Here is a 12,576-nt window from a genome sequence, read left to right as displayed (position 1 = left end):
ACACACACACACACACACACACACACACACACACACACACACACACACACACACACACACACACAGCTGCATATTCATTGGTGTGGTAGCTAACAAACAGACTTACATTATGTAAGAGGATATGTATATATATATATATATATATATATATGTATATATATATGTGTATATACAGGAGGATAGTGACGTACAACACTCTGACACACAGCCGGAGTTACTGTGTAGTATTGTTGTAGCATTAGAGTGGAAACAGTAGGGCCTGTCTCTTTGTCACGGCAGGGTTTAAAGCAGCACGACAGTCTTGCTGGTGCAGCCCTTTGATAGTGTAGCTATTATCAGGCTCCATAAAGTTCTTCCCATCGCAGTGGGATGGAACTCCTGAGCCAGACATTTTACACTTGCATTCAAGCTGAAAAGGCACCATTTCCCTTATATCTGTATACGCGGTAATGCTGGTAATGGCAAAACATCAAACTAGGGCAAATTAGATATATCCACAACTATGTATATCTCAAAGTACAGTTGAAATTAAAGGGCCACTATTTTACCACCAGGTGGGACTACAAGCCGTTTTGTGCCCCGCGATTTGGTGAAATCCCCAGTGGGCGTGTCCACCCAGATCTAAAGGATAGACCTAGCGGTTGAACTTGCTACACATCACTGGCTAGGCTATCTTTGAAAAAATGCAATAGACTTTTGCACAATCGATTGTGCAAAAGTCTATTGCACAAAAATAAAAGCACTGGATCCAGTGCTTTTATTTTTGTACATGTGAGTGTTTGTATCACGTTATGTATCACAATCACACACACACACACACACACACACACACACACACACACACACACACACACACACACACACACACACACACACACACAGTCAAAAAATGCCCTAGGCCAAATAGAACTCGGTAACGTTGTGTGCTGTAACGCCTGCTTATATAGTGTTGAGATGGAATTACACCCACTCCTTCGCGTAAATTCAACACTGGTCCGCAGTAGTAGAGACGAGTCGGTAGTCGATGATCTGTCAGGATCTGAGCCATCATGCTCATAATGTATTGCCAAACATAACATTACATCAATTTGCATATCAACACACTGAGATTATTTGAATATATAAGAACACAGGAGACATGCAGTCATAGCATGTGGTTTTCTATTCATTCAAAATGGCATGCGTGGAATATTATAATCCACATCATGCTTATTGTGCCTTGTGTATTCATCCTTAAATAGCCTGTAATAAAAATATAGCAAATATTTGTCGCTATATATAGAAATACAATCAATACATTCATCTTATATCTCATATCAATACAAAAAAATAAAGGGAGAAATTACAAGCCATTATTCTACTCAAGTTAAATTACATCAAGTGACGTAAATATAAGAAAAGTATTTGGAAGATACAATATGGGCTCTGGCGCAAAAAACATAACATGAATAAATACAATTAGAACTTAAATTATTAGAAAATGTGTTCACATGGATTAAGTCTGTAAATAATGAAACATGACCACTGAAACCAACGCACGTGGCTAGAAGGTGACCTCATGTTTCGTGACTTCAGTTACTTACCAGCGGAAGACATCATCTTTCTAATCAGAATCTAGGCCTGATGACCCTTTGCACACACACACACACACACACACACACACACACACACACACACACACACACACACACACACACACACACACACACACACACACACACACACACACACACACACAGGATATCCCTGCAGTCAGTAACTTTAATTAATTAATCATTAATGATTAGGGATAGATTCTGGCCATACAGAGTGTGTGTGTGTGTGTGTGTGTGTGCACGTGTGTGTGTGTGCACGTGTGCATGTCTGTGTATGTGTGCGTGTGTTTGTGATATGTGTGCCTCTCTGTGTGCGCTTGTGTGTGTGTGTGTGTGAGAGTGTGTGAGAAGGAAGGCAGAGAGAGAGAGTGATGAGGTGAGGGAGGATGAAGAGGAGCCGCCCCAGGGCCCCCCATGATCTCATGCCTGGGGGGGTGGGGGGGGGGGGGTGGGCTGTGGGATGAGGCCATGTGTGCACGTCTATGTGTGTGTGTGTGTGTGTGTGTGTGTGTGTGTGTGTGTGTGTGTGTGTGTGTGTCTGCCTGTGTTTGTGAGTGTGTGTGTGTGTGTGTGTGTGTGTGTGTGTGTGTGTGTGTGTGTGTGTGTGTGTGTGTGTGTGTGTGTGTGTGTGTGTGTGTGTGTGTGCGCGTGTGTGTCTGCCTGTGTCTGTGGGTGGGTGTGGTTTTTCCTACACATCATAAACTGACTCAAAACGTATCACAGAAATATTAAACAATGAGTCAAGAACTCGGGAATCAAACGCAATCTCCAGATGTGTTCAACGGAACATCCCAAAGCTTGACCACTGGCTATGTTTACGTTGGTGCCAGGCGTCGTTCAGGATGACGTCATCCATGTGGGACCCAGCTGTGGTTTCAATGGCTCGGAAGAATGATCTATACGGCTAAACTGTCCTGAGTAATAAATCAATAGCGGGAGCAGATTGCATTACTGATTGATGAGAGCGGCTTCGCTCTTTAAAGCTGTATTTATGTGATTGGCTCAGAGGATGCATTGTGTTGCTTTAAACTAGTGACAGCAAATCAAACACACATTCATTGAACAACTCCGGGGGAAGTCAGTGGGGGCATGCCCGGGTTCAAAGGTCGCCAGCCACTATCGACCAGGGAGTCCTACATTTACCAGAGAGCTCAGCCTTTCCTATGGAACCACTCACAATTATAAGTGATGCTTCGTTTGATGATATAAACATGGTTTGAACACTAATAATATTTTTCGTCATGCAAGCGTCATGTTTCCTGCGTGTCTCCACGGCGTTGGTGCGTTGTCGATGCAGTCTACAGTAAAAATTTACATGTTTGATTTCTGTTGCCACAGTTGAACTGAACCATGATGCAATACCGCTGAAAACTCTTGAAATAATATCTTGGGGAAATTGTTCATTCTATAGGCGGATGAAAATATAGTAACTTGGTGTATAATGAAAGACTCACTCCGAACAACACTCATGTGCATTTGTTTTGAACACATTAATGCCAATTCACCAATTTGGTAAATGAGATTGGTCAATGAGCTTCAATGGTTTGGGTTAGATAATGCACAGTGAATGAAAGCTACGAAATGCTGACATTTAGCTGGGTGTAAAACAGTCAGTACATTCATTCAAATCAACAACCAATCAGGGCAATCGTGTTCAAATTGGAAAATCAATCAGCCAGGATCAATAGATGTTGACCTTTGACCCGTTGGTCAAGCCGGGGAGACCCAACCCAGTCAGTTAAATAAATATATATAAATATATATATCTAAATATAACATGGCAGAAGAATGAAACGACCAAACACTTTAGAACAAACATTACATGAATACTGTTGATATACATCGCCCTCTAGTTGTGAGTTTCTAGTGTTCTAAGGAAAATATCCCATCTTTAAAGAAAATATATATATTTCTCCTACCAAAATATATGATTAAGTAAATGAAAACTACTCTTTAAAAACGATTCTTACAGAAAATAAAATAAATACTATGGATACAATAAACAATCGATGCTCAGTACAGAAAAGGCATTATATAATAACATTTTTAGTTAGTTTTATTTTTTTTATCAATCATCATTTTTTAACATATTTCCTCTACTCAGCAATCGAGAAAGACTCAAATGTTGCCTGTTTGTGCTGATGAGAGCACACACCTGCCCTTCTCGATGATTCATCACTGGTTTAATTACACTGGTGATGACGGCCGACTGATTGCGGTGATGGGCTGAAAGAAGGACGTCCGAGGTCAGACAGAAGTCCCCAGGGTGCCGTAAACACCCCAGGGCCATATCATTTCTGAATTAGGAGCCCGGAGAGACCGTAGATCGGTGGGATTGCATTGTGTCAGCTAAATAAACACATGCAGCGTTGGGACGGGAAGCAAGCCGTCAGACATAATGCATTTTGTCCGAAGAAAGAGGAACCACAATATATTGCTGTTGGTACGGTAAGGATGTTCATAGAACCAAGCGCTAACAATGGCTAGGTTAACCCATTCCCCGTATGCAACACAGATAGCTAGGATAATATGCTACAACATGCTAAGTACTATTTTTAAGTGCAAGGAAGTACAACATACAATAAGTGTGTACATTGAATTCCAGGACGTACAACATAAGTGCGTAAGAAGGGTGTGTGAGGCTGAGGTCAAGAGAGAGTCAAGGTGAACTCTGAACAAGTGAGTCTTGTGACCACTGTGCCCGTCCAGGAAGTGGATGTGGTGCTTTTGCATTTAAAACACCCTGGGGGCTGGACTGGTCTTGGAACAGTGAGGCAGCATACAAGAAGACTGTATTTCCTAAGGAGGCGTGGGCCCTTCAATGCCTGCTGGACAATGCAGTAGCCTACATGGTCCACTGGTTTGTGGTTAACTCAGCGACCAGAAAGCGGCTGAGAAGAGAATGGTGGCCAAATTGCTGGCCATCATGGAGGTCGGGCATAGGAGTAAGGCGTAGTAGCACCATCTGGTGGTAACTCGTGATATTGCTCCCCAGTGAGGGAGGTGCGTGTAGAACGTGTAAATGAGACGTGGTGCTCATAGCAGGTGTAATGAAGATAACACCAAAACCTCCTGATCCATGCAAGTCGATAAAGATGGCAAAAACAAAGATCCTGACTGAATGCTCATTTGACAAAGTCCTGAATCCTGGGCTTTAGCTGTAGGCCTATTTAGAAATTACATCAGTCGATCAAGTCTAGATTAAATTCACTGAAAGCTGCATATCTCTCTGGGTTTATATAATCCAACTGAGCGTTATTCACCCCTTTTTTCTATGAAAATGGGCTGAAAATGTTATCGGTCATCAGCGTGTTATCTCCGTGGACAAGCTTGCATGTTGGTGGAGCCACCTTCATCCTTAATCCACCCCTTACAGGCTATGAAGTTGGTCAATATGGCAAAAGCCCAAATCATAACCGTAAAACGTGTGCATTTGAAAAAAGTATTGGTTTCGAAAAAGGCTTTCCGGCGGTAGTGTGGTCAAGGTAAATAAAACCCCAACGGGGTTAGATAAGGCTATCCCTCAGTTGTTCTTGTCATAATTCTCAGTGCTGAAAGTAAGGATCTTGAAACGCCGCACAACTCCCCTCGGTCTCAGTCTCCTCCCCTGAGAACAGGCCGTGTTGTCATTTACTGTAGAAAGGCGAAGACAAATACAAAGAAAGGGGAATTTAAACGCAGGCATTGAAAACAAGAAGGCTAAAGAATATGAATTGTAGAGCCCAAAACTGAGAACTACACCTAAAAAGACTAGCCTATATTATCACAAAACGGATGTCAGAGGCTAAAATAAGCGGCCCAAATGATTTTTACATTTTAAGATACGTGCAAAAACACCCGTACGAACACAGATGTTCTTGTCATAATTCTGAGATTTTAAGATAACTTCAATAACTGTGAAAAAGGATCCGGCTTCAACCCCACGTAACTCCAACAAAAACGCAGCGCGCGTATTGATTTGATAAGTGTGCGGCTCTCAAAAACTAAACTTAACAAATCACTACGCGCGTTCCTTCCCTGCTCAAAACATCCGCGGTTTGGAACTACTTGAGAGTGGACTGATCCCCGGGTCTATGCTGTAGACATCATTAACATCAGATTAATATTAAATTCCTAATCATAGAACGAGACGGGACACGCTAAAGTCGTAAAATTATGTGCATGAAGTTATTGCTCTATTAATATAATAATAAATTGATAGCGTGGTGAAGATATGCTGGTCTGGTGGTTGCGTAACCCAGGAAAGGAGAGGAGAGGCATGGAAAGGGATTTCAGCAGCGAACCCCTTAGGACGGGGACTCGAGGAAACAAGGAGCCTGGGGGAAAACGCTGCAAAACCGACTCGTAGGCCTATATAACGCTGCACTACAAACTCAAGAGAGGACGCTCCACAACAGACTCCGGAGCAGCAGCACTTGGCAGAATATGTCCGCAGACACGGTAACTTGAGTTGGTTTTGTTGTTTGATACCGGAATTAATGAATGATAGGATACTGAAATGTTCTGTGCTCTCCCAAAAAAAATCTGCTTTTACAAAAGTTTCATGTTCTCTAATAGTTAACGTAGATCTTCTAGGTCGGAGTAGTTTTAGTTTAGTGGAGTTAGTTAAGAGTTGGACAAACAATCATGTTCAACTCTGTCAATAACGGGAGGCAAACAACAAATAGACTACGTCAAATATTTTTTGGCTTTTCAAATAAGAAGAAATATCACTCTGGCATCGTTAATATTAATTTATCCATTTATTTACTTGGTCATCTTTACCTCAGACCCCGAGGCCTCCTCGGCCGACTCTATCGGATTTCCACGGAGTCTCAATGGTCCATTACTTCACAGACAACTGGGAGAAGGTCCAAAACTTTAAGGCCAGACCAGATGATATCCTCGTCGCAACATACCCAAAAGCCGGTTTGTGTAAAATAAATCCGAGGACGTAATGAGTTGGGTGATTAGGCCTCCATGGTTCAGTTCTGTGACCTAATTCTTATCCCCTTTATTCATTACAATGCCACCGTAAACTCATTAACGCCGTCTCTCCCTCTCCGTGTTTTTTTCAGGAACTACATGGGCCTCCTACATTCTTGACCTTTTGTATTTTTCTCTGAGACAGCCCGATCGTATGACATCCGCCCCTATTTATGAGAGAGTACCCTTCCTGGAGATGCAAATACCAAACTTTATGACCGGTGAGATTGTGATTATTTTGAGGATTAGTTCTTTGAATAAAAACTAGATTGTATTCATACGTTTTCTCTATTTATGTTTTGATAACTCACATTAATTAAGGGGAAACCTCTAAAAACGTGCGTGTGTGGCTCTGATAATAAATTATTCAGGCGCAGATTATTCCTTTTGTTGTTCAATGTCTTGCAATAGTGTAATGTAATTTACAGTAGCATCAACCATGATTACTGTGAATAAGTTAAAGAGCAGTTGAGTTTTCACCTCTCCATGTAGGAACCGATTTTGCCGACAATCTGGACACTACTCCTCGTCTCATCAAAACACATCTGCCAGTCCAGTTGGTTCCAAAGTCCTTTTGGGAACAGAAGTGCAGGGTACGATGTTTAATTTCAAATCTCAAAGGGCGCACATGGCACAATATACTTTACACTGAAATCTGAAGCTCTGAGCTCATGGTGCCACAACATTTGACAAAGGTTTTAAGTAACTGTTAACTAAATTTCCCCTCATTAAATTGACTATACCTTAGCAATACATTGTCAATCAAGTAAATACTTCAGCTTTATTGTGATCAAAGAAAATCAACATTTTACTGTAATAGTAGCTTCTTTTTTTGTGTGCATTGATTCATCTGTGTAGTTATTTACAAAAGATGCCTTCACCAATAAAGATCAAACACGTATTGTTTCATGATGGCGAACTGCATGCAGAAACCCTAATGGGACTTCTCTCTACAGGTGGTGTATGTGGCCCGTAACGCTAAAGACAATGCAGTGTCTTATTTCCACTTCGACCGCATGAACTTCGCCCATCCAGAGCCAGGAGACTGGAACAGCTACCTCCAGAGATTCATGGATGGAAAGAGTCAGTGGAAAAAATTTCAAAGCAAAGTCTACACACACAACCCAATATAAATAGGCTACATTCTTCTCTGCTTCACCTTCCCTAGAAGTTGTTTGATGGATTCCTGTCGGTTTTCTAGTGGTGTTTGGATCGTGGTATGACCATGTGACCGGCTGGTGGGAGAGAAAGCAGTCTTATCCTGATATCCACTACATGTTCTTTGAAGATATGGTCGAGGTAAGCAGTGTTTGTGTGAGAGCAGCACTTCTAAATCAGTAGTACCTAGAGGGTAAAGCATTCACACGTGTGTGTGTGTGTGTGTGTGTGCGTGTGTGTATGTGTGTGTGTGTGTGTGTGTGTGTGTGTGTGTGTGTGTGTGTGTGTGTGTGTGTGTGTGTGTGTGTGTGCACACGTGCGTGCGGTTCAACAGGACACTGGACGAGAGATAGAGAAGTTGTGCTCCTTTCTGGGTTTGGGTTCGACAGCCGAAGAGAAGCAACAGATCCGAGACCTGGTGCAGTTTGATACCATGAAGAAAGACGACATGGCCAACTACTCCACGGTGCCGGTGATGGACTTCAAGGTCTCTCCCTTCATGAGAAAAGGTAATAGAAGACGAATTTAAAGTTTGACGTTTATTTTGTCCTTACTCTCGACTCATCCTCTTGATTTAACAGGGAAGGTTGGTGACTGGAAAAACCACTTCACTATGACCCAGAACGAACAGTTTGACGAAGACTACAAGAAGAAGATGAAGAATACCACGCTGCAGTTCCGCACTGAAGTTTGAAGGCTGGCAAGGCTTCTCCCGCATCAGGATTCACCTGAAGGAGGAGGAGACATGTTGGAGCTACAACGACCGAGAGAAACAGTGCCCAGCGGGCCTAGATGGATCATCACAACGGCTTTTATTCAGACTTGGCTGAGCTTTTCAAACACATATGATCAACAGTCCCACGCGACAATAAACAATCTTATAAGAAATACAATTGACTGTCGAGTTTATTTTTTTTGTGTGCTTAGAATCAATTACGTCGTATATTGGGGAAAGATAACAAGCGAACAAGTCTTGTTTACGTACAATTAATAAATAACTTAGCCATAGATTATGATAAATGTGTTAATTCCTTGTACACTTCCAACACTATTTTTGATGAATACAACTTATTTGTGAATGGCCCCTTACTAGATTTCACATGGCTGTATCATGTGCATTCTACTTAGTGTTTATATTGGATTATCATAATTTATACCTTTTATAGCTTCCAACCTCCCTGGAGATAAAGCGTTGGCCTTCTTTGGTCTAAAGAGAGTGGATATCAGTTTCTGCACATACTCATCCTGTATCCAGAAAATTCTCAATTCTTGGCCCAAATTCACAACGTGTTGCCAGGAAAACAAATACCAATGAAGCACTTTGTTATTCACTACTCTCGACTCCTGATGGTTTACGGCCCACTTATTTACGCGAAGCGAAAAGGAAACAGTATTTTAAAAGATTGCACCGTCGTCTACGACTACAATAGCATCGCAAAAACACCAGCCAGAAGATCAAACGAGGCAGTGCTTGGATGAATCAAACACAAGTTCGGCCAGATTACTGCAATGTGCAGTTATGTTTCATTGCATGCACCCCCTGTGGGGCCTGCCCGTAATTCCGACGCCTCATTGTTCCGACGTCTCAATGGTCCGAAATATTTCCCATTAGATCGACATGCCACTATGCCGACGGTTCAATGTTCCGAAAACGGAACCCATTGGTCCGAAGGTCCGTTTGTCCGACTTTTCAAAAAGGAGGCGCATTAGGCCGACGGTTCAATATGCCGAATGAGCCTACATATAAAGAGTTTTATACCTCGCTCGCGCTCTCGCTCTCTCTCGCTCTCTCTCGCTCTCTCTCACTCTCTCTCCAAAATACAACATAGGCCTACATATCACGTTCACGATGAATATTGGAGAGCAAAGTGACAACGCTTCACTTCATTTCGACAGGGTGTTTCAGCCCCACGGACAGGGAGCGTAGGTCTAATTCTCAACACGGGCACGAACACACGCACGAACACACGCACACGCAAACACTTGACCAAGTACACGGTATGAGGTATAAGTTTGACTAAATCAATACCAGTGAAATTATTTAGGCTAAAGCCCACAGTAAACACAGTAAACAACACATATAGGCCCACACACAGCTACTAAAGATAAAAATTGTATTTGTTTTTCCCTCACCGTTTGACTTCTTTACGGGAAAAGCATTAGTCCTTGTATAACGTGCGCTTCATAAATTCACCTCTTGTGACCGTTCAAGCCCACAGCAACAGTCTGGCTTGGTGAAGTGCACTGCTGGAACTTAGCCTATCGTCTTTTATTTTTGGTTTCATAATCACACATGTGGAATTGTGCCTTGGCCTATTCGGCATATTGAACCGTCGGCCTAATGCGCCTCCTTTTTGAAAAGTCGGACAAACGGACCTTCGGACCAATGGGTTCCGTTTTCGGAACATTGAACCGTCGGCATAGTGGCATGTCGATCTAATGGGAAATATTTCGGACCATTGAGACGTCGGAACAATGAGGCGTCGGAATTACGGCATGGCACCCCCCCTGTTGCTATTGGCTCTGCCTTGCTGTCAAGACTTGGGCATTCTTGGTAGATCGCATTGTCAAGCGACCTATATTCTTAGAGTATACATTATAAGAACAAACATGTTGGCCATGAATGCTAAATGTAATGGATTGAACCAACACTGCAAAATGTGATGCGTTGATTAATTTGTGCCAGCTGTGCTGTGAGGGCACTGTTGAGAGTTGTACACGTTTGAATTAATGCCGAGTCCTATTTTCAGTTCAACTGTAAGTACAATGTTTGTCCTGCAGATGGCGCAGCCGTGCTAGTTTTAGAAATTGACAGAAGTCCTCATTTATTTTGCTACCGCTATTACCTATACTGTTCCTAGGCTTACTCATCTATAGTGTCGATCACTACAAGACCAAATTATGAAACTGCAGCAGAGCTTAAATTATGCGGTTCAAAAATTTATATAATTCATCATAACCAATCGATTGGTCAAACCTCGATGGCTACTTCATGGTTGTCCCTTATTGCAGATTAATTTATGGGATTTGTGGATGTGTGTATAGAGTGGTTGGGCAACGTCAACCACAACCGTGCTATCCTATAACTATCCCTTCCTAGAGCGTTGATCCATTATGACTTGGTGTTCTTCAATGTCTTGCAGTGTAACTTTTTTATTCTGTCTATTCATTGACAAAAAATTTAATGCCCAACATTTGTGTTTTGGGATACTATCTTTCAAAAACAAAGTAAATTAGAGCTATCATGGAGGCAAAAGGTGACCAATAAGCCTTGTGCTGGATACACACACTGACACACAGACACGCACACACACACACACACACACGCACGCACGCACACGCACACTGTGCACTGCACACGGGCAAACTCATTCTACTCTGCTACTTCTCCACCCTTTATATCCTCTCTTCTATGCCACGCCCCCTCGCCCCGCCCATTCTGTAAACCTTAAACCTCTTCGACCCCTCCTCATGTCCTCTCGCCAGCCGTGGACCCCTTCACCCGGGCCCCACAGCCTCCCTGTCCCCGCCTGACTGGAGCGGTTTAGCTGAGGACACATGACGCTTGCATAACAATCGTCTTTGAGCGAGGCGGGGGAGGAGGGGGAATGAATGCATGCATGCATCCGCTGGCGGTTCAATACGAGTGTGTGCGTGTGAGTCATGTGGAGTGGATGATCCAGTGTGCGTGCAGGTAATAAAGAATGAGTGACGAGCGGGGATAGTAGCCTATGTCACGTGTAATTACCGAGCGGATTAAGTGGCGGGCCGTGTCATCCTAGTGGATCGACCTCGAACGGTGAATAGGCATCCGTGTTGCAGGGCATTCAGGACACATAATGTTACGGCCTATGTCCGTTGTTTCTTGTTGTTTTTGTCTGAGATAAAGATACACGTTTTGGGCCGAAGACAGTGTTGCCAGATTGCGCCAAATTTCCTATAATAACTCAGAATGCGTGATCACACGGTCCTCATCAGTAAGGCCATGAATCTTCTATACTGCTTTAACAGAAAGTCTGACACAAGGCGTGAATGAACCCGCTGTCACACGGAGTTAGCGTCCAGTGGCGGCGCTGGGCTATTTAAAGCCCTCCGCTCGAAGCCCCCATTCCCCTTTCTGAGCAGTAACGTCTCGAATGCGGCTCTCTGTCTGTCAACTGTCTGTCAATCGGTTTTGACTGTCACCCCGTCCACGTAGCACGCACATGCAGTTCCTCGAATAGGCTCATGCACTCTTGACATCTGCAGCATGTTTCCAGTCTGTCTGTCTGTCTGTCTGCCTGCCTGCCTGTCTGTCTGTCTGTCTGTCTGTCTGTCTGTCTGTCTGTCTGTGTGTGTGTGTGTGTGTGCATGCGTGTGTGTGTCTCTCTGACATCTGCATTAAACATCTGTTTAGATGAACTGAACTGAACTGGATGGGTGGGTGGGGGGGGGGGGGGGGGGCTTGGGGAGGATTTTGATTGGTGGAGAGCAAACCTGCTTGTTACATCATCTCCTACCCAACAACCAAAACAATTTAAATACAAAAAACAACTACATCCAGGCTTGCTGAACAATGGCCCCCACATAAAATATTCTGTAGTTTGCTTAGCAACCGTTTATTTGTGGCTAACCCCGCAGAAAAACAAGAAGACAGCATGCTTTTCATCAAAAACTCAAATGTTATGAAACCGCATGCAATCTAGTATAATCTATAGGTTAAAGTAGTGACATCTAGCGGTGAGTTTGCAGATTGCAACCAACCCGTTAGATTGCCTGCTCCCTTATAAGTAAAGGGCTTAATAATAAGCAAACGACTTTTAACTATATTTTGCAAAACCAAGTGTGTTCTGCTAAATCCTTCACACGATGCCTTTAA

General features: G+C 43.1%; 1 protein-coding gene across 2 annotated transcripts; it reads left to right on the top strand.

Annotated features, from left to right (window-relative positions):
- Positions 1-5,619: 5,619 nt before the first annotated feature.
- Positions 5,620-8,611, top strand: LOC132473679 (cytosolic sulfotransferase 3-like). Of its 2 annotated transcripts, none has more exons than XM_060073892.1 (8): positions 5,620-6,035; positions 6,365-6,503; positions 6,653-6,781; positions 7,053-7,153; positions 7,517-7,643; positions 7,762-7,859; positions 8,053-8,227; positions 8,300-8,611. In XM_060073892.1, the coding sequence occupies exons 1-8, from the start codon at positions 6,021-6,023 to the stop codon at positions 8,410-8,412; spliced, it is 897 nt and encodes a 298-aa protein (XP_059929875.1). In that variant the 5' UTR covers positions 5,620-6,020; the 3' UTR covers positions 8,413-8,611. The 2 variants fall into 2 exon arrangements, with proteins under 2 accessions (XP_059929875.1, XP_059929884.1); XM_060073901.1 differs by having other exon boundaries at positions 5,643-6,035; positions 8,053-8,205.
- The last annotated feature ends 3,965 nt before the right edge of the window (positions 8,612-12,576 follow it).

This window comes from Gadus macrocephalus, chromosome 2 (genome assembly GCF_031168955.1).
Source record: "Gadus macrocephalus chromosome 2, ASM3116895v1".
In the NCBI taxonomy this organism is placed as follows: Eukaryota; Metazoa; Chordata; class Actinopteri; order Gadiformes; family Gadidae; genus Gadus; species Gadus macrocephalus.
This window is presented reverse-complemented; position numbering and strand designations above follow the sequence as displayed.

Bases quoted from the DNA above. Each gene is read 5' to 3' on its own strand.
- LOC132473679 (XM_060073892.1), top strand. The intron at 6,782-7,052 runs GTGAGATTGTGA...CTCTCCATGTAG, and splicing joins AATACCAAACTTTATGACCG to GAACCGATTTTGCCGACAAT. The intron at 8,228-8,299 runs GTAATAGAAGAC...TTGATTTAACAG, and splicing joins CTCTCCCTTCATGAGAAAAG to GGAAGGTTGGTGACTGGAAA.